This window comes from Lingula anatina, chromosome 8 (genome assembly GCF_051362555.1).
Source record: "Lingula anatina isolate TDL-2025a chromosome 8, LinAna3.0, whole genome shotgun sequence".
NCBI classification, from domain to species: Eukaryota; Metazoa; Brachiopoda; class Lingulata; order Lingulida; family Lingulidae; genus Lingula; species Lingula anatina.
This window is the reverse complement of record NC_141774.1, coordinates 19830988-19853071: the sequence shown is the minus strand read 5'-3', so window position 1 is coordinate 19853071 and position 22084 is coordinate 19830988. Positions and strand designations below refer to the sequence as shown.

At 36.4% G+C, this 22084-nt stretch overlaps 3 protein-coding genes across 4 annotated transcripts; 2 read left to right on the top strand and 1 right to left on the bottom strand.

The window, feature by feature from the left end:
• Positions 1-407: 407 nt before the first annotated feature.
• Positions 408-5038, bottom strand: LOC106172694 (17-beta-hydroxysteroid dehydrogenase 13-like). 2 transcript variants are annotated; one of them, XM_087018912.1, is made up of 8 exons: positions 5020-5038; positions 4422-4722; positions 3810-3963; positions 3245-3330; positions 2624-2730; positions 2197-2334; positions 1641-1757; positions 408-1049 (listed from the first exon to the last, which is right to left on the bottom strand). In XM_087018912.1, the coding sequence occupies exons 2-8, from the start codon at positions 4635-4637 to the stop codon at positions 968-970; spliced, it is 900 nt and encodes a 299-aa protein (XP_086875038.1). In that variant the 5' UTR covers positions 4638-4722; positions 5020-5038; the 3' UTR covers positions 408-967. The 2 variants fall into 2 exon arrangements, with proteins under 2 accessions (XP_086875038.1, XP_013408959.2); XM_013553505.2 differs by lacking the exon at positions 5020-5038 and having other exon boundaries at positions 4422-4826.
• Positions 4947-17750, top strand: LOC106179586 (uncharacterized). The gene is made up of 14 exons (XM_013563298.2): positions 4947-5296; positions 5572-5654; positions 6200-6317; positions 6739-6871; positions 7446-7588; positions 8141-8317; positions 8801-8866; positions 9170-9378; positions 9675-9908; positions 13270-13451; positions 13735-13913; positions 14936-15158; positions 15999-16198; positions 16561-17750. Exons 1-14 carry the CDS (start codon positions 5159-5161, stop codon positions 17266-17268), a joined length of 2793 nt encoding a protein of 930 aa, XP_013418752.2. The 5' UTR covers positions 4947-5158; the 3' UTR covers positions 17269-17750.
• A 915-nt stretch (positions 17751-18665) lies between these two features.
• Positions 18666-22053, top strand: LOC106179591 (uncharacterized). The gene is made up of 5 exons (XM_013563304.2): positions 18666-18776; positions 19082-19260; positions 19753-19972; positions 20660-20859; positions 21233-22053. The coding sequence occupies exons 1-5, from the start codon at positions 18671-18673 to the stop codon at positions 21653-21655; spliced, it is 1128 nt and encodes a 375-aa protein (XP_013418758.2). The 5' UTR covers positions 18666-18670; the 3' UTR covers positions 21656-22053.
• Positions 22054-22084: the final 31 nt, after the last annotated feature.

Sequence of the window (22084 nt, the reverse complement as noted above, 5' to 3'; positions counted from 1 at the left end):
CGATCTAGTTCAATAAGGTTACGACTTCTGATAAGGCACCTCAGATAAGAGAATATATAGAAAAGTACCCCAAACAGTACTGAACTCATTGACCAATGGAGAGCCCATGCTCTCTTGATTTTCACTCTATCACGTGATCTATGGATTACTTATCAATACAGTTACACATATGTGATGCGCGAACGCGAGCATCGCCGCGTGCGCAACACAAACACATAACGTACAATGTAGCTTGCTTTGGTAATGCTGTTTAAAAGGGATCACAGACATGGGCCCGGGGTTTTATATAAAAAAAAAAAAAAAAAAAAAAAAACTCTGAAGATTTATTGTAGAACCAAACACCTTACGTAAATTGTGGTAAAAGCTCAAGTCTGGATCACTAAGCATACACAATTACCCTGAACACCTTCTGAATACAAAATTCTTTATTGTGAATATACATATGTCAGCTTTATAATATAAATAATATACAAATGTTTAAATCATAAAATAAGTTTGTGACAGTTTGTAGATCAGTATAAACTTTTATGTACCGTCACTAAATCAATTAAAAATACCGTTACATGCATACTAGTTATTGCACAGATGTTTTTTTTTCCAATTTAGTTATATAAGCGCTGTAACTTGTACTATAAAATGACTTTGATTGCCTACGAAAACACGTTTAAATAATTAATTTTCTTTTTTTCCTAATTGGATTAATTTGTACAAAAGGAGATCGTTGATCATGAAGGTAAATTAAAATACATAATGTCTTAGATATGAAGCGATATAACAATTAAATAAGTTCAGTGGGCAGTTACTTTAAAAAATCAGAATAAAAGGTTATATGTAAAGAATCTAGCATGACATTGAAAAGTAAATGGGCAATTCCAGATAACAAAAATCGCATTAAAGATTCGCTTTCATCTTCCATTAACCCTCAGTTATTTTTCGTTTTTCTTGATTGCGACCTCCGCTAGTGATGTCATTTTGACTTTTTTTCTTGCAGCTGAATTTTGCTGTTTCCAAAATCAATGAGTAAATTAATAACTTTTGTAGGTAAGAACCTGGAATAAAAAACAAATATGTTAAATGTGTACAAGTACATTTTTTAAATTTAAAAGTCAAATTTTGACAAAGAAAAAACTGACACTGAGAATGTGGGTTTCTAAAATTCTACACTTTTTCATGAGAAAATAAGTTCATCCACTTGTCTCAGAATTGTTTTTTCTTTTTTTTTGTCTAAAATACCACCTAACTTGGCCTTATCTTTAACTTCTTTACAGATCAAGAAGGCTGACATCTATCACAATTTTAACTCAAGTGAGCTACACGTGCCTTCCAAGGACAAACTAATGAAAAATATTTTAAAAAGCAATAAAATGAACAATAATAAAAAACAGCGAGCACAAAGCTCCAACAAGGCAACTCAATTTTGATTACTTAACTAATTTATTAATAAGGGGATCATAAAAATATTTTTATTTAAAGTTACCCTATTTCTGACCCATCCAGACACTTGTATGAGAATCAGTCCAGAATGTTTTGAGTAAGGTCAGTTCCTAACAAACCAACTGACAGAAAAATAATCTATTTGGTAGATAATAACAATAAAAATATAATTATAATATATATTATTATAACAACACAATACTTACATTTTTAATCTTGCAGTGAAGTCACATTTTCTAGGCACAAAGACGTGTAATCTGTTTCTCAGAACTCCGCTGACTGTGGCTTTAGCCACTTGCTGTGGGGTTAATTGTTTTTCAAACCTGAATTAAAGAACAATTTATAACAAGTTATATATACATACATACCTATATATATACATACATACTTATACTGTATATGAAAGTTAATACATACTGGTGTAGTTCTTGACCCATGAATACAAAAACCACCCTTTTAGTCAAATGTAAAATGCAGCAAAATACTCAACTTTCTCTTTCTCTTACAGATTTAGAATATTTCAAGGAGAAAAACATTTTGCCCTCTTTCCTAGTATTCAACTTTTACTCATCTACTCATCTATTTATCTTTTTATTTACAATTTATTGTTCAATCAAGCTGATCTATCAATTTATTTTACAGATAAAATAATTCATCTTTTATTAATTAATTTGTTTAGTCACCTGCTGATTTAGAAATCTATTATCCACCTATCCATTTCTCTGTTCATTTTATATTTATTAATATACTATATGTACTCACCTCTGATCAATTCCTGTTACGAGTCCTGTGTCCACAAACATGGGGAACACTGTCGTTGTTTTTATTTGAGTCTTCCCCAATCTTCTGATCTCCTCCGCCAAGGCCTCTGTGAAACCTCGGACGGCATACTTTGAGGTGCTACAGTGAAGGAAAAGCAATGCAGAAATTATTAGCAGTATTAGTGACACCAAGAAGATATGCAGAGTTTTTTGGTTTCAGCTTTTATAACCCTTTCTTCATCTCCCTCTAGGTAAAGAAAGAGGTGTGTGTGTGTGTGTGTGTGTGTGAGAGAGAGAGGTGTATTTTTGTGTGTTTGAGAGAGGTGGAAAGAAAGAAACTGGCAAGTGTTACCATATCCAGGTGTTTCCAGAATAAATAAATAAAGAAAGAAAGAAAGAAAGAAAGAAAAAAACCCAACTGGACCCACCTGTAATCCACTAAGTAAGACGCCCCATAAAACCCAGACATTGATGATATAGTCACTATGTGACCATGGTCAAATTCAAGCATTTTTGGTAGAAATTCCCTCACAGTCTGAAAAATACAAAAATATTCAATGTTGCTTTGTTAAAACATAATTAATTATCATAAGACAATGTAAACCAGGTAACTTCAAAAAAACAAATTGTTTTGTAACAAATCAGTGAAAAGTCAAACTGACATGCCTAGTGGTACAAATAAATTAAAATAAAACAAAGTTAAAAGTTTTTGTTTTCAGCAAAATCAACTTAAAACTTCACCACCATAGACTGCAAGCAACATGAGACATTGTAAAAAAATATAAAGCCGTTTTTCAAAGGAAAATAACAGAACAAGGAAACCTTTAAAATTTCAAATTTTTTTCATAAAAATTTTAATTGAATAACTCAGTCTCAAGCAAATACAAAAGAAATACAAAATATAAAAATAGCCAGTCCACTATTCACTTTAATAAAAATACATTTTTTTCTGTTAAAAGAAAACAAAATTCTAGAGCAAACACAGAAAAATCAGGCTGAAAAGAGAGAGCAGAAATTTAAGTTTTTACAAAAGAGAGGCTATCACCAACCCAAAAATGTGCCATAGTGTTAATCTCTATAGTCTTTCTAATTTGTTGATCAGTTAGTTGGAGGAGATCTAACCCATGCAGTATTCCTGAAATGTAGATATATATAAGAACTTTTATGCTAAACTGTATTATTTTTCTGACATTCCACAGTACATGCATTTTAATTTTCTCATCAGTCAAAGATAGCTCTTCTGTAAATTTATTGTCTTGTGTAAAAAATAAATAAATAAATAAATAAATAAAAAGGTGCAATTAGAATGTAATAGAAATACAGTGTATGTCTGACATTTTATAGTGAATTGTTAGGTTTTCAAACATTCACAGTAACCTCTTTTAAATCACACACACAAAATACAATGAAGCAAAATAAAATGAAACCATTGCACCTTAATCACCATAAACGTATTCTTAGTGAGAAAACTCATTTAATAATTAAAACATTTTGAACTGATGCAATGCTGTTCAAAATAATTTTTGTAAAAAATAGTAATAAAATGTTCTTCTTGAATGAAGCCTGATTATATAATATTTATTAGAATATGAAGTAGTAAGTCTACTGATATACCTGCATTGTTCACCAGTATTGTGACGTCTCCCACGTCCCTCCTCACCCTCTCAGCAACACGCTTTACGTCATCAGTGTTGCTGACGTCACACAGATACGCGTGAGCCGTGCCTCCTTGTTTACGCACCTCATCAGCTGTAGCCTCATTTCCATCCTGATAATAATTAATTGGTGCAAATTAATTTATAACATTAATAGGTCTGTGTGATTGTCGTTTTTTCCTACAAGTTTTTTTTTTCAAAAAGTTTAAATCGCTTAATTGCATAACCAGGATGTAGCAACCGCAGTTTAATTATCCAGGGCACAATTAATGTGCATGAAATGACCGGTATTTTTATTCTCATACAAAAACATGATTACAGTTTTATAACATTGCTCAGTCAGTAGCCTATCACGTACATGCACTGCTACTATTTATAAGTCCAGCTTCTACTCACTGCACGTGTCTCCAGTTCTCCCCCTGCGCCCCCCCCCCCCCCCCCCACATCTACACACACCCACATACACACTAATAAAGTTATATGCCCATGATTGATGTACTATGCTACACACCCCAGAAAGTTCCATACAATACACTATACGGCAAACTATTAAACCAAGTTAAATATGTACCTTGTTTACGTCCCACAGCACCAAGGTGGCCCCGTAGCGGGCGAAGCTCAAGGCTAGTTCTCTCCCTATGCCGTGAGCAGATCCCGTCACCAAGACGATCTCCCCGCTGATATTCTTCTTTGGATACGGGACAATAAGGCGGAACCCGGCGTGGATGAACTCCCAGATCACTTTCAGTAAGAGGGTGACGACTTCCTTAAAGCTCGGGGCATCCATCTTGCAGCAGATCGTAGGAATTTAAAGTCCCCGTTAATCAGCAGATCGAGAACGCCTGATGTGGTACCAGGCTGTTGCCATTGACCTAGTTTTAAATGGGTCACAGGATAATTAGTTTACGTGTACTAAACTTCCATCTTTCAATACATCTTTTACATTACACTACGCGCACCTTAACACTTTATGTATGTATCCAATAAAAGCTATGAAATCCAAACAAAAAACAAACTCGATGAGACCGCTAAGAATTTTTTGCGTGTTTGCGTGCAAGTGCTTATTTATTAATTGTTCTTTTTCAGATTATCCAGTGCCTTGAGTATTCAAAACCCAGAGGATAAGATTGTTTTGGGTTTATTTTTAAAACATAGGCCCCTATTCTCACTGAAGTATACCCGATCCAAGTGAGATGACCCAAGTTGGAATGTAGTGGTTTGTGGAGGTACGACCATGTAATGCAGCCAGTTTCCTCTCTTCCTGCATATCTTACCTCCATTTCATAGAGAGCACACGTGTTGGAGAAGATGGGGAAGAGCAAAAAAGCCAGATTTGGCAGAGCAGAAGGGCGAAATGCTCCTCTCGGTGATCAAATGACGGAGGATAAGTCGGTTAGAGAGCCAGGACGAGAGAAGAAACGCGACAGAAAAGACAAAGATGACGAGGTAACCCGTGTAATGTAATGTGAGACCAGTGCTAAGTACACACATGTAAAATCTAAGTTAAATGCTTGTACACATAGACTACATGTGATCTGTATTTTGTTACTTAGTTGTATAGTAATTGGGACTAATTCTAGCTCTAGCACAGTGAGTTAAAGTTGATATTATATGTGATATAGTCATAGCCGTATTTGTTTCTCGTGACAGTTAAGACAGCGCAGAACGTCTGAAGATATTTAATTACGAATGAACAGACAATTTAGGGGCATTTCGTTTAGTTTGTAGATGACAAATTATCTAAGAAGATTTTGGAGCAGGCCAGGCTACAGCAGGAGGAAATGGAGGAGGAATATGGAGTCAGGTAATATTTTCTGCCCTTAACATTCCTATTTCTTAAATTATAATAATAATAGTTATTATTATACATTAAAACAAATATTATATTAAATAATAACAAAAAAAAAAAAAAAAAAAAAAAAAACAATGCCTTAGTAGTTTCTCAAAGTACAGCCAACTTCAGAGTAAAGTACTTGTATTACCATTGAGACAATGTTCTGTAAGAAATTGTTTGGTCTGTGCCTGCTAATTTATTGGGATAAAGTCTAACACCCCATTTCCATAGATTTTTAGATCGATCTATCCCAGTGGGAAGTCTCACTAGATTACTGTCAGCTTGGCCGGCTTAAGCGTCTGTCCCGCCTACTAAAAGCTGTAAGGGGGTAATTAACTATGGTGCCCGCTCGGCTGACTGCGTTAACCCCCAGGGAGTTAGGTCGATCTAAAACTTAATCTTTAGATCGATCTAAATCTCTGGGAAAGCACCCTAAGTTAACTATATGCTATATTCTTACTCTTCTTTATATCAATTTGATATGTGTATTTGTAATGTCTGGTCCCTCAAATTAGACGAAAGAAAGAGAAGCCTAAAAGCGTATCACTGGGTTCAGGGCCATCAAAGGCAGACTCTGATTCTGAAGATGATGACGACAGTTTGTCTGGGAATGAGGCAGAGTATGAACACGTGGTAAGTCATTGTACTGTGTTCATGTGACTTGTCATGTTAGTAATAAAGTTTTTAGCCAGGGAACCTAACTTAAGGTGAAACCGGGGCCTGACTTTTTTAGTACTTGTCTCTTTTTTAGGTAAAGTCTACTGAACATTTTAAATTAATTTTACATATGCAGTAAATCAATATCAATTCAATTACATTTTAGTTCACATCTTTAGTTCATAACTTATATTTTAACCACCTAAAATTTATTTTAGTCATCTGATTCTGTTCATTTTACCCATGTTAAGTCTATTGAACATTTTATATATGGATTTTAGACTATAGATAAATATTATTATTATTAGTAGTAGTAGTAGTAGTAATATATTATTATTATTATTATTATTATTATTATTATTATTATTATTATTATTATTATTATTGCAATTGGTAGGAAGTTGACCAGGAAGATGAGAGAGCTCTAGAGATGTTTATGTCCAGTAACCCTCCAGTGAAGAGAACTCTGGCAGACATAATTCAGGAGAAGATCACTGAGAAAAAGACAGAAGTCCAGTCCAAGATGTCAGGTAAATAGAGCTATGGATTTTCTGGTTTCATTCAACACAGTTTTGTCTAATATTATAACAATACTACCTAGCACAATATGCATTTATGGATTATGATATTTTATATTATACTAGCATGTGGAACATGCATGTTGACACTGTCTGGGGGCATTCACAACAGATGATCCTCCAATTTACTGATCTACGGATCAAATATGGGGGACCCTACATGAAAGCAGAGCCAACTAATCTGCTGATGGTGTCCCTGCTACAGCACTTGCCATTAAATGGATTAGTTCACAGCTCTGGTTTTATTGCTAGACCTCTGCAGGTCTAATGGAGCAGGCCAGGCTACAGCAGGTCTAATAGCTCTAATGTGATCCACTTCATTTCAGTATTTTATACCCAATAAAATAAATAAATAAAATGCTTATAAAATTTCAAGTAGAAGAAACAAACTGCAGTGTAGCCAATAAATAAACATCCAGTAACTTCCACATAAAAAAATCTTTTGAAAGCATAGTAAAGCCAATATGTGTGCATCAAGGGCCCTTGGTGAATTATAAAACATTGTTTTTTTTTTCATATTTTCCAGATAATGCCAGCGTTAATTTACAAGAGCTAGATGAGAGAGTGGTGAACATGTACAAACAAATCAAACAGGTGTTACAGAGATACAGGAGTGGTAAACTGCCCAAAGCTTTCAAGATTGTCCCAGCACTGGCTAACTGGGAGCAGGTAATGTGATGTGACTGTGACATCATCACAACAAACACAATCACCTTTTACTGATCACAAGCACACCTAACACAATTAAATGATGTAGCTGGGGTAGCGCTAACACTCGCCAATTTAGCCAAATGCTAAAAATGACTTAACTTGGCTAAACAATAAGGGCTTGATTTGACTCATTTTAGTCAAATTGATACCATTTGGATAACAAATTGACAAAAAACGGTGATTTGGCTAAGCGAAAAAAAAACAACTGAGGTTGTAGGTTGTATGAAAAAAAATAACTGTCTAGAAAAAGAAATCAAGAAAAAAATAGTTTTTCTGGCACTTATTAACAGTTTGCCAATTCATCATTTAAATTCACCATTTACCTTACCATCGGTAATATCAGACATTTTATTCTGATTTAAATCTACTTTATGGCAGTTCCCAGATTTAAGCATCCTTAAACCCCTACTTGTAAGGCTACTGATCCATTTGGATTTACATTTTCTTCTCACATCCCAAAATCAAGTGTGTGACATTTTCTCATATTATGATAATTTCTTCTCCAAACAGATCCTATATGTCACTGAGCCAGAGACGTGGTCTGCAGCTGCCATGTACCAGGCCACCAGAATCTTTGCCTCCAATCTCAACGCTAAGATGGCTCAGAGGTTCTTCAATCTGGTCCTGTTGCCAAGGATACGGGACGATATTGCAGAGTACAAGCGGCTGAATTTCCATCTTTATATGGTAGGACTTGGGAATGATGTCATATTGAAATGCAAGTTGAAGAATATGACAGAATGTGAAATGATTTCTGTGTTATAAAAAAGTAAATTGTTTTCAAAGAGACAAAACAATTTTTTGTGTCCCTGAATCTAATGGTGCAACCTTTCATCATAACCTACAACTTGTGACTGACTCGTTTATGTGCCTCAGGTGAAAATAGTCATGTTAATGTCTAAAGAAATTATTAACTTTTTTTACCACCGTTATGCTAGTGACAAGAAAAGCCTGTTTTACCAATTTTCATTATAACCAAAAGTGGAGATGTAAGCTCATTATTGTTTCACACTTAAGATGAAATATCAGATTTAGTAGGATTTATGTGAATTGATATATATATATATATATATATATATATATATATATATATATTTTCTTTTTTATTGTGAATGAAGAATACATTTAAAACCAGAGAAGTGTTACTTGATATAATTGCTTTATTACCAGGCATTGAAGAAAGCTCTTTTCAAGCCAGCAGCATTTTTCAAGGGGATCTTATTACCATTGTGCGAGGTGAAGATGAAATTTTACTTAATATTTCCAACTTTTTTTGCAAGAGCCTATATTAGCTTTTATTAAAAGATTTACATGAAGATTTCGACTGAAGATCTCAAACTGCCCACGTTTCCTGTATTGAAAAGAAAAAAAACACACTTATTATAATATTAAATAATGATTTTAATCAATTCTAAAACAAGGTTTGGATTTTACATTTGTTATAGACATATTAGAAGGCATATAAATTAATGAAAATGATTATATAAAGAAACATATGTATGTAAGATAGTAGAATTTATTATTTTGTGTTACATAAAGGCTGGTAACTGCACTCTTCGTGAAGCTATAATTCTGTCCAGTGTGTTGGGAAAGCACTCTATCCCTATGCTTCACTCCGCCGCCGCCATCTTGAAAATTGCCGAAATGGACTACAATGGCGCCAACAGTATTTTTCTAAGGACTCTTCTTGATAAGAAGTACGCCCTGCCTTACAGAGTGGTGGATGCGATGGTTTTTCATTTCTTAAGGTAATGTAAGAGGTTTTATATGAGAAAATAAATGGTGTTAAAAAGAAGAAAAAGAGGTGCAAGATTGATATTTTGAACCAATGATACATAATTTAGTAATTGCAATTTTCACGTAAAAGGGGGTTTTAATCAGGAATGGAAGTTCACGCACGTTTTTTAAATTCAGTCTTGTTTTCAAACGACGCAGTGCCGTCAGCCTCATTTTAAGCTATCATGGTGGCTACCCATTGCCCTGAACTTGCAGCCCAAGAAGCAACTTTCTTAAATAAGTACACGTTCTTTAATTTCTACACCAGGTTCAAGACAGATCAGCGAGAACTTCCGGTCCTCTGGCACCAGTGTTTCTTGACATTTGTACAGAGATACAAACAGGATGTTTCTAGCGAACAGAAAGAGGGACTATTTGAACTGTTGCGTGTACATGTACACCACCAGATAACGCCGGAGATACGGAGAGAACTTCAGAACGCTAAATGTCGGGACGAGGAAACGGCGGAGCCCGGGAGGATGGATATGGGCGATGATGATCTTTAACTTTGGGAAGAAATGTTTAGTTATTTGTTTTCTTAATATTTTTATGTATTTTTTTATATATCTACGTGTAAACTACTGAATCAATAGCAAGAACACTTGCTACTGTAGTAAAGACACATGGTTTTTATATTTATTTTGCGTAGTACATGTATGGAATGAATACTGCTCTTTTATTGTAATACTGATACTTACTAAGCCAAAAAATAATAATAAATAGAAGGAATTTAATGAATACCTATCTAATAGTGTCTGCAAACAAATTCATGCACAGGTACCGTGTCTGTCCGTGTAGTTGCCGTTCAACACATCAGTCCCTATTACTGCCAAACTGAGAGTACTACTTTGAATTTACTACGTAACTTTGTTTTTTAACTTGGTTAAAATTTTAGAAGTGAGCATAATGGGATTTTTTTAAACAAAAATTATTATTTTTATTATTATTATTAACAAAAGTATTTTCATTTATTAAATTTTTTATGTTGGCGTTGTTCACCCTATTAGTACGAAACCATGTGTGCTCCATTGTCTTCCTTTTTGAAATTATTTTCAGAAATCGATTTTTAATGCCTATCATCTACCTTTTCAAAATTAATGCTCCTATATTATATCTTTGGAGGGATACCAGGTAGGGTATGTGAGTTCCGTGTGAAGGGCGCAAGCAATCTACCACTCAATACAAACTCGGGGTAAGGAACCGAAGAGAACGTGAATTCAAGAAAAAAAAAAAACGATTATTTTAGCAATGTTTCTAGTAGGAGTAGGGGGTATCAAATTCTGACAAAAAAGAGATTCATCAAGTTATAGGACTGAAATTGTCCATCCTACAAATTAAGTAAAAAAGAAAAATTATAACAATATTCACTGCACGCACGTGGAACCATGTACAGTAATAAAGTAATCAGTTTGCTAGGGTACATGCATTTCATTGGTCCGGTTAATGATGGACGCAAGAACATTTTGGTATCCTAAAACGCTTACCTCACCGTCCATTAGCACCGATGCAAAGCTGTGCTATTTTTGTTACTTTAATCGATACGTCACAGCATCACCCCCCCCCCCCCCTCCACCCTTGAATTTCCATGTCCCTTGTTAAAAAAAAACAAGGCCTGTGCAAACAAGTGTTTAAAAATTATCGACCAATATCAAACTTGCCCTTCTTAGGGAAGTTTCTTGAGAAAATGGCATGTATACAACTGAATAACTATCTAGCTCAAAACAGTCTATATGGCAAGTTTCAATCAGCTTATAGAGAAGGACATAGCACAGAAACAGCTCCCCTAAGGGTTCATAATGACATCATGCTTTCTTTAGACAAACAAAAAGATGTTATTTTAGTCCTTTTAGATCTGTCTGCTGCATTCGACACCATTGACCACAACATACTTCTGCACAGACTACAGTACCGATTTGGAGTAAATGATTTAGCACTTAATTGGTTAACCTCATATCTAAAAGATTGAACACAAAAGGTGTCAATTGAGTCGTTGCTATCAGAGCCCACTATTGTAGAGTATGGTGTCCCTCAGGGGTCTGTGCTAGGTCCATTGCTCTTTTCATTGTATATGCTACCAGTAGAAGACATTATAGTTAAACATGGTCTCAACACTGTCATTTTTGCTGATGACACTCAAATTTATGTCACAAGTGAAAGTAATCGCTCCATGGCTATCACCTCAATAGAAACTTGTCTAGTTGAGATCCGAAATTGGATGAAAACAAACATGCTAGCACTAAATGATGGAAAAACTGAACTAATATGGTTTACATCAAGGTCTAAGCCAGACAGGGGAAATGCAATGAAATCTGATCTTTGTATCGGTGGTGTCAACATCAATCCATCTAGCTATGTGAAAGATTTAGGTGTCACCTTTGATCAGTATGCAACTATGGATAGACGGATCTCTGAAATTTGCAAATCGGCATCATACTCACTTTGGCGAATTAGTAAGATACGTGACTTACTGGACAAAACTTCAACTGAAAAACTAGTCCATGCTTTCATTACTTCTAAGCTTGATTATTGCAACAGTCTCTTATATGGTTTAGGCAAAAATCATCTGAACAAACTTCAATTAATTCAAAATTCTGCAGCTAGGCTGGTAACTAAAATGGGATGGAACAGCCGAGAGCATATAACACCTGTTTTGATGGAACTTCACTGGCTTCCAGTAAGAGAGAGAATTTTATTTAAAATTTTATGTGTCATTTTTAAAGCAGTCACTGAGAATAAACCACTTTATATCTCAGAACTTATGAAGCAACATCAGCATGGAAGAGTTACCAGGTCTTCAACTTTTAGCCATTTACTTTTAGAACACAGTGTCTTAGAGAAAAAAGCTGGTAAATTTTACGGTGAAAGGGCATTTATGATATATGCACCCAAAGTTTGGAACACCTTACCCTCTGAAATACGAGCAGCAGGTGACATAAATACTTTTAAAAAGCTTTTGAAAACTCATATTTTTAGAATAGCCTATCAGTAAATATCATATAGTTCATTTTAGTTTTTAATAAGGTGTACTGTAATTTTATGATTAATTTTAAATGTTGTCACTTTAGGTTCTTATCATTTTAGAATATGAATAATTGGTTCTTTAAATTAGTTCTTAGTCCTTTAAAATTGTAATGTGTTCTTATATTAGTATTGTGTTATTTAGCTCTTTTAAGTGAATGTTGTAAGGCGCATTGAGATTTTTAATGGAATGCGCCATAGAAAAATAAATTATTATTATTATTATGTCTATTACGGACAAACACTGTCCCAGTCGTCAACATGTGCTCTCCTGGATTTTTTAAACTGCTAATGCAATCAAACACGATCAACAGTATTAATTATACTAAAACACGTTTTTTCGATTCAGAAGATTAAAAACTGTTGGGAAATCGAACATCAACCGATGGCTTGTTGTCTCTTAGTGTGTGGGTGTGCGTTTGTAAATTTTTGCCAATGTTCACAAATTGACATTTTTCAGGTGTGACTGAAGTGCGTTAATATATTGTGTTGTCTCAAGGTTACTTCTATAAGTTTTGACATGTATGTTCGTGCATTTGAAGGCTTTGGTCCCTTGCCTATAAAATTTGTCTCTGTGTTTTATCATCATCATCATTATCATTTGTTGGTTGGTGTATGTATTTTGTATTTAGCCGCTTTGCTGTCTAGATTTGAACCATCGGTTCTAAACTGTAAAAGTGATAAAAACCGGTTATTTTGTACCTATAAGTGTACCAGTAGTCTACCCGTTTTATCAACGAAATCTCACTTCAGACGTTTTACCTGAGATCAACAAAAACGGTTTTCCACTTTAGCGAACAAATATATAAACATTTTTTTCTTTTGAAAACCCCGTCTTGAATGAGGCACTGCACTATTGCACTTCGCGGAAGTAACGAAAATGCGCATGCGTTTTTCTGTTTTCAAAAACGTACAAATGAAATGACACCGGGTGTATTATTATGTGTTGACTGTAGAAAGTGCAGTCGTCTCAACATGGCTTCTATTGGTCAAAGCTTGTTTGTCCTCCTGTGTTTTGTGCAGTCAGGTAAATTACATGTGTTTGCGAACATTCATGCTACGTGTACGTATGTATGTAGGCGTAATGATTTTGTCTTTAAATCGTACATATATGATAGAAAGTTGAATTGAAGAGGCGCAACTGATCCATGGATGTTTTGCACAACCAACCAGTTGTATTTACATTTCAAGAGTATTTAAGAAGCGTTGTCTATTATTTGATCCTCCTTTTCTCAAACTTAAACTTGAGGGCGAAGCGTAAGAGCGAGAGTCTTTCATGTTATCTAACTTTATCAAGTTTTCGAAACTAGGAACAGCCATTCAGTGCCTTATCTGCCAGTCATTTGGTTACAACTTGGACTCCTTTTCACAAAACCTTTACCGGAATTACGACCGGCGGTGCGAGGATAACCCCTCTGCGGCGACAAGCTGGGGAGAGTGCCATGGATCCTGCTACTATCTGAGGGTCTCCCAGTCTCTAACAAAGACAGTAAGTCTGAGTGTCTCTGGTGTGGCAGTGGGTTTCTGGGGAAGAGCTGAGGAGGTGAAGTCAGTCCGTTCTGGTTTTGCTCTCTCTCAAGGGCCGTAGCCTCCGGGGGGCAGGGGGAGGGGCAGCTGCCCCCCCTGAGATTTGAGGTGCAAAAAAATTAATAATAATAATAATAATAATCGCAAAGGTAAAAAAAAAATAATTGCAAAGTTGGTATCAATTCTGTAAGAAAATGCACTCATGGCCACTAGACAATCATTCAATATATATGTTTACAAAGGTGTACTGTTTTTAGCCAACTCAGTTCATGTCAAAAAGCTCACCCTCCCTTAGGGAGCGATCCCCCAGGCTGTTATCAGGTTATTGTTTACCCTGACTGTTTGCCCAACAAAGCTGGGAGGGCTGTTTTGAAACGTTATTCCTGATCCTGAGACAATCTACGAAATGAAGTCCAATTGGCGTGTTGTGTTGAAAAAATGACTGTACTTATGGCAAAATAAACCTACAATTTCTGACTTCTGATTGAGCAATAAATAACAGTTAAAAGGCACCAGAATGCAGTATTATACATACAGTTTTAAAACAGTTTCCACACCATGGGAGGGGGACATCCCAACCCACACCCCCCCCTCGGGGGCTTCGCCCCCTCCTGTCCGCTTACTGCCCCCACCCCCCACCCCCCCGGCATTTTGCTCAGGCTACGGCCCTGCTCTCTCTCTCTTCTCGGCAGCTAGGAGTTGTGCTATATTTCTAATTATTCAAAATATTAATAGATAAGGGTCGTTTCAGAAAAAAAAATGTTTGTGACACTGACTTGTAAAATTCCCTGTGTAATGACATGTAAAGAAATAATTTGATTTAAAAAAACATTAAATAGGGGATGTGAAAATTGGTAATTACTCGAAGCTTTGCACGTAATACCTACCTGTTTATCCCCTTGTGGACCACCCATGTTGTAATATATATATATATATATATATATATATATATATATATATATATATATATATATATCACTCTAGGACACCAACTCCTCTGTTAACTCACGTGACTGGGTACGTGGTTGCTTAGCAACGACCAGTGTCGAGGAAGGGTGTATGAATCTGACCTTGGCTAATCTGGAGGACATTCAGAACATCCTCCCGAACAGTGTGTCAACTGTGACCGCCATGGAGGGACGCCTGTGTGTGTGTAACTCAGACCGATGTAATGTGGATACCACGAGTCTTGCGACATTACCACAAGGTAGGGTTTTTATCTTTATTATTATTACATTTAGAACTGTTTAATCATACTGTTATAGGTCTTCCCCATTAGTAATATTTACAAGCAACATTTACAGAGGCTTTATGTTCTTTCACATGTTCTCATTCACGTATTGATGTAATGAAGGGGACCCCTCATCAACTGTAAACGGAAATTTCATATCCCTAAAATCCAATCAAGCTGCAAGTAGTGTTGCATGATCATAAATTTTGACGCTTCCCGATTGGTCGAGAGGCAGTCACGTGAGGTCATTTTTTTTTTGTAAGTGAACCCCCCAGTCAGTTCGCTCCGCCATCTTGGATTTCGATGCCCACCGCATGGTTTAGGTGCATCACCAATAACTTATCGGTGCGTCTTAATAAATTACAATGAATATGTGAAAACATCTTGAACATGTAACAAATTTTCCGGTGTCTTTCAATTAGGACCTATTTAGTTTAGGGTTTAGGGTTAGGGTTAACCAGTTTAGGGTTGAACCAAGCCATGGGGAGATCTCAGGCAAAGTTAAAAACTGTTTATAATACTTTTTAGCAAAATATCAGCCCTGTTGCAAATTTGCAGCGAATTTGCTCTACTGTTGCTGCAAACTGCAATTCCTTCTTGCAAATTAACGGCATATTTGCTGCAATATATCTGAATGTAAGCAGCAATAAATTTTCTTGCAAACTCGTTGCCGCAAACATTAAATTTGGTGCAATATTGCTGAAAACTTTCATTTTGCTAAGGTGTGGGCAACTAATTATTATTGGTTTACAAAAAATTTGAATTAATTATTTCATTTATCTATTTACTGGTATTAATCCATTATTTATGCAAAAGTTCCAGCAGTGGAATGTCCCAAATGTGAGTACATGGAGTATACCTCCAGCGACTTCATGGTACAGTTACTCCTAGGACTTATTGGGAACTGGTTTCTGGGGGAAATGGACCAAAATTGTGTTTCGAATCCATCCCAGACAAAGACGGTCAACTGCCGCGGGTCATGTCTGAGCTCTGTAGGCGATGGGACGATGTCTATGGTAAGAAAAAAAAAATAAACAAACAAACAAACTAAAAAAAACTAACAAAATAACGAGCCAGCAAACAAACAAGAAATTTCAAGCACATTAATAAATAGATATGTTTTGCTTTGTATTCCATTGCCTGAGACTCTTATGATATAGAATATGTAGCAGGTGCAGTAACATAAATTTTCAGAAGTACATTAAGCGGAACACAGTAATGTAAACGAAAAAATGACAATAAACTGTACTGCCACCAATCAAAGTCCATATTGATCCATTTCTCCTACAGAAAGCAGACAAACTAACTAAAATGATAAGCAGTTGTTTGTTCTAAAGTGGCTCTTTTATTTACACTATAATTTCTTTCTTTAACTAAGTCATTGGTGACAGTCACTATGAAGCTGACGGAGCGGTTATGCTCTGCGAGTAAATCTGCTGACGGATGTTCACGATTGACAGACAGTGACGCAGCCATGACTGGGTTGTTTTCATTGGATTCCTTGACTGGCACCGGCCTGCAAAGTCACACCACATCAGCCGAAGTCTGCACATGTAACCAAAATGGATGTACCAGACCAATGACAACACTTTCCGCTGTATCTACAACCACGACCACGCCCACAAAGTCATCTACGACCACCAAAACGCCCACAGAGTCATCTACGACCACGACCACGCCCTCAGAGTCATCTACGACCACGACCACGACCACGCCCACAAAGTCATCTACGACCACGAAAACGCCCACAGAGTCATCTACGACCACGCCCACAAAGTCATCTACGACCACGGCCACGCCTACAAAATCATATTTGACGACGGCCTCGCCCACAAAATCATCTGCCACTTGGACCACGCCCACAAAAACCACGCCCTCTAGTATCACACCAAGGTCAACAAAATTCACGCATTCCACGACGACTTTGTCTTTGAGATATACCACAGGAATTAAAGATAACAGTTCAAGTACTGTAAATCCTTCACACAAGCCTCAAACTTCAAGTAGCTGCGGCGTGTGCAATCTGGAACTGTTGCTAACCACAATAATGGCTGCCACGTACTGCATGTTATGGTGTTTGTGTTAAGATGACGATCGGTCACAAGTACATAACATATACATATGCACTTACCAGTATCTGTGACTGCTGTGCACTCCACATTGTATGTGTGAATGTGTCCCTTATAGTGCTGGAACTATTACTTTGGTCATTTGCACATATCTTACACTGATAAATTGTTTTATAATATTCTGTGTAAATAAGCTTGTTACATGCTTTTCAAAACAACAGCTTAATCAAAGTTATTTGCATTCAAATATTTCAGTATCTTATAAGACAGATTCAGTATAGATTGTGTAACATACACAGTGCCAGTAGGCCTACATGTAACTGATGCTGGGATGGTTCTTAACTTAACAAATGTGAATAATTTAATTGTCTCTGTTCCGTCTCATCAAGTTATTGGACTTAAATTGGCCATCCTACTATAAAGTTAATAAATTGTAACAATATCCACTGCACGCACGTGGAATAATGTACAGTAATAAAGTAATCACTTTGCTAGGGTACATGCATTTCATTGATCCGGTTAATGATGGACGCAAGAAAATGTTGGTGTCCTAAAACGCTTACCTCACTGCCCAGTGGCACCGGTGCAAAACTGTGCTATTTTTGTTACTTAAATCGGATACGTCACAGCATCCCCCCCCCCCTTCCCCCTCCGCCATTGCATTTCCATGTCTATTACGGAAAATCACGGTCCCAGTCGTCAACATGTGCTCTTCTGGATTTTTTGATCTGTTAATGCAATCAAACACGATCAACAGTGTTAATTATACTAAAACACGTTTTATTGATTCAGAAGATTAAAAACTGTTGGGAAATCGAACATCAACCGATGGCTTTTTTGTCTCTTAGTGTGTGGGTGTGCGTTTGTGAATTTTTGTCATTTTTCACAAATTGACATTTTCCAGGTGTGACTGAAGAGCGTTCATATACTGTGTTGTCTCAAGGTTAATTCTATAAGTTTTGACATGTATGTCTGTTCATTTACAGGCTTTAGTTCCTTTCCTATAAATTTGCATCGGTGTTTTATCATCATCATCATCATTATCATTTGTTGGTTGGTGTATGTATTTTGTACTTGGTCACTTTGCTGCCTAGATTTGAACCGTCGGTTCTAAACGGCAAAAGTGATTAAAATCGGTTATTTTGTGCCTATAAGTGTACCAGTAGTGTATACATTTTGTAAACGAAATCTCACTTCAGACGTTATACCTGAGATCAACAAAAACGGTTTTCCACTTTAACGAACAAATATATATATATATATATATATATATATATATATATATATATATAATTTTTCTTTTGAAAATCCCGTCTTGAATGAGGCACTCCACTGAGAGTACTACTTTTAGCACTTCTTGGAAGTGACGAAAATGCGCATGCGTTTTTTTTTTCTGTTTTAAAAAACGAGACAAATGAAATGACACCAGGTGTATTTTTCTGTGCTGACTGCAGAAAGCGCTCACGTCTCAACATGGCTTCTTTTTATCAAAGCTTGGTTGTCCTCCTGTGTTTTGTGCAGTCAGGTAAATGACATGTATTTGCGCACATTCATGCTACATATACATATTAATATAGGCGTAATGGTGTTGTCTATAAATCGTACATACAGTAGGGGCCTACATGATAGAAAGATGAGGTGAAGAGGCGCGACTGATCCATGGTTGTTTTGCACAACCAACCAGTTTTATTTTACATTTCAAGACTGCTTAAAGAAGTGTTGTTTATTATTTGACCCCCCCCCCCCCCTTCTCTCAAACTTAAATTGAGGGCGAAGGGTGAGAGCGAGGTTCTTTCTTGTTATCTAACTTTATCAATTTTTGGAAACTAGGAACAGCTATTCAGTGCCTTGACTGCCAGTCATTTGGAAATAAGGCAAGTTCCCTCTTAGAATACTTTTACCACAACTACGACCAGCGATGCGAAGACAACCCCTCTGCGGCGACAAGCTTTGCCGAGTGTAGTGGGTCCTGTTACTATCTGAGGGTCACCCAGTCTTTAACAAAAACGGTAAGTATCTGGTGTTGTAGTAGGTTTCTGGGGAAGAGCCGACGACGGGAAGTCAGTCTGTTTTGAATTTGCTCTCTCTCTCTCCTCTCTGCAGCTAGGAGATGTGCTGTATTTCCAATTATTCAAAATAAAAATTGACAAGTTTCATTGCAGAAAAAAATATACAGGTAGACATTTTGTGTAATATTTACATAACTGTTCCATATCAATTTTTCATTGCCATAATGATAGGTACCATGGAAATAAACAGTGAAAAATGGGACAAGTCAAAATTGTGCAAATATTATATAAAAAAAACTTTGCGTCACTGACTTGACTCATGTTAAATTCCCTGTGAAATGACAAGTAAAAAAATAATTAGATTAAAAATAATAACAGAGAAAACGGGGTATAAGAATGTGTAAGTTTTACATGTTATATTTATCTGCGTACTGCTTGTGGACACCACTTGTTGTGTTAAAAGATGTGAAAAAAAAATATGAATCTCTCTAGGACGCCAACTCCGCTGTTAACACACGTGACTGGGTACGCGGTTGCTTAGCAACGACCAGTGTCGAGGAAGGGTGCATGAATCTGACCTTGGCTAATCTGGAGGACATTCAGAACATCCTCTCGAACGTGTCCATTGTGACCGCCATGGAGGGACGCCTGTGTGTGTGTAACTCAGACCGATGTAATGTGGATACCACGAGTCTTGCGACATTACCACAAGGTAGGGGTAATTATTATTATTATTATTATTATTATTATTATTATTACCTAATATCATCATCTTGCTTTTTTGGAAAAAATTATCATACTTTATTTAGTCTCACTCAATAGTAAACTAGTAACTTACTAGTAATATTTAGAGAGGTTTTATGTTTTTTTTTCACATTTCACAATCCACTTTAAAATTATTAAAAGCAGACCCTCAGCGAGACTTAACAAAATTTTCATGTCCCTTCGATTAAGCTACAAAGAGTGTTACATGATCATGAATTTTGACGCTTCCCGATTGGACGAGAGGCGGTCAAGTCAGGTTAATGATTTTAGTTAATGGACCTTCTAGTCAACTCACTCCACCACCTCTGACCTTCTCCGCTGCATGGTTTATATGCATTAAAAAACATCTCGTTTTGTTACAATACCTGACAAAGATAATAAACATGTAACAAAGTCTTTGGCGTCGGTTAATTATCCCGGCTTGGGCTTGAACCTAGCCCAGAATTAAGATTCCGCAGCCAAATGCAATTATTGTAGAGTGGACAGCAGAGAGATGAATATACACATGTACATATACACATGTCATGTTTGTTAGACTGCAAAAAAGATGATATTTTGTCTTCTTTTGAATTAATAATTTCATTTAGGTGGTTATTTACTGGTATCCATCCATTATTTATGCAAATCCTTACAGTTCCAGCAGTGCAGTGCCCCAGATGTGAGTACATGCAATACAGCTCAGACGACTCTTGGACACAGTCAATTCTGCATACTGTTGGCGGCTTGTTTCTGGGGGAAACAGACCAAAAGTGTGTGTCCAATCCATCCCAGACAAAGACTGTCAGCTGCCGCGGGTCGTGTCTGAGCGTTGTGGGCGAAGGGAGGATGTCAGTGGTAGGGAATAGCAAACAAACTATTAAAAAATAAATGAATGAATAAAATAAATAAATAAATAAACGAACGATCGAACAAATAAGTTAGTAAATAAATGATGTTTCAGTTGTCCTAATTTCTGATGAAATAGAATGTTTGAATATTGGCAGTTGTAGTAACATACATTTATTTCTAGAAGTACATTAACAAAAATACAGTTATAAACACACAAATGACAACTGTCTGTACTGTCGCCAGTTTAAGTCCATATTGATTCTCATTTATCCTCCTAAAGAATGCAAACAACAACAACAACAACAACAAAATGAATAACACTTGTTTGTTCTCAGATACGGTTCTTTACATTTTTACAAAGTCCTTTCATTTTACTTAGTTATTCGTGAGCTTCACCTTGGCTATGACGGAGAGGATGTGCTCGGCGAGTAAATCAGCTGACGGATGTTCAAGATTGACAAACAGTGACGCAGCCTTGACTGGGTTGTTTTCTTTTGGTTCAAACGATCAACAAATTAGCACCACATCAGCCGAGGTCTGCACATGTAACCAGGATGGATGTACCAGAGCAATGACAACAGTTTCCGGTGCATCTACGACCACGCCCACTAAAACCACTCCAAATGGCATCACATCAACAAGTGTGACGCATTCGCAAAACAACCACGTGTCCACCACGTCGACCACGCCCCATTCTACAAAAAAGCCTCAAACTTCAAGCGGCCGCGGAGTGTGCAATCTAGAACTGTTGCTAACTACCCTAATGGCTGCCACGTACTGCGTGTTATGGTATTTGTATTAAGATGACGATCGGTCACAAGTACATAACATATACATACGCATATACATATACATAACATATACATATACAGGGGTACATATACACTTACCAGTATCTGTGACTGCTGTGCACTTACACTGTATGTGTGAATGCTGGGGTTCTTGCTTTGGTCACATATATATGCACATATCTTACACTGATAAATTGTTTTATAATATTCTGTGTAAATAAGCTTGTAACAATTATATGCTTTTTAAAGCAACAGCTTAAACAAAGTTATTTGCATTCAAATATGTCAGTATTTTATAAGACAGAGTCCGTATAGATTGTGTAACATGCGCTGTATTAGTTTCATGTAACTGATGCTGGAATGGTTCTTAACTTAACAAATGTGAATAATTTAATTGTCACTATTCCGTCTCATGGCGTTTTGTGTTGTTGCTAAAAACT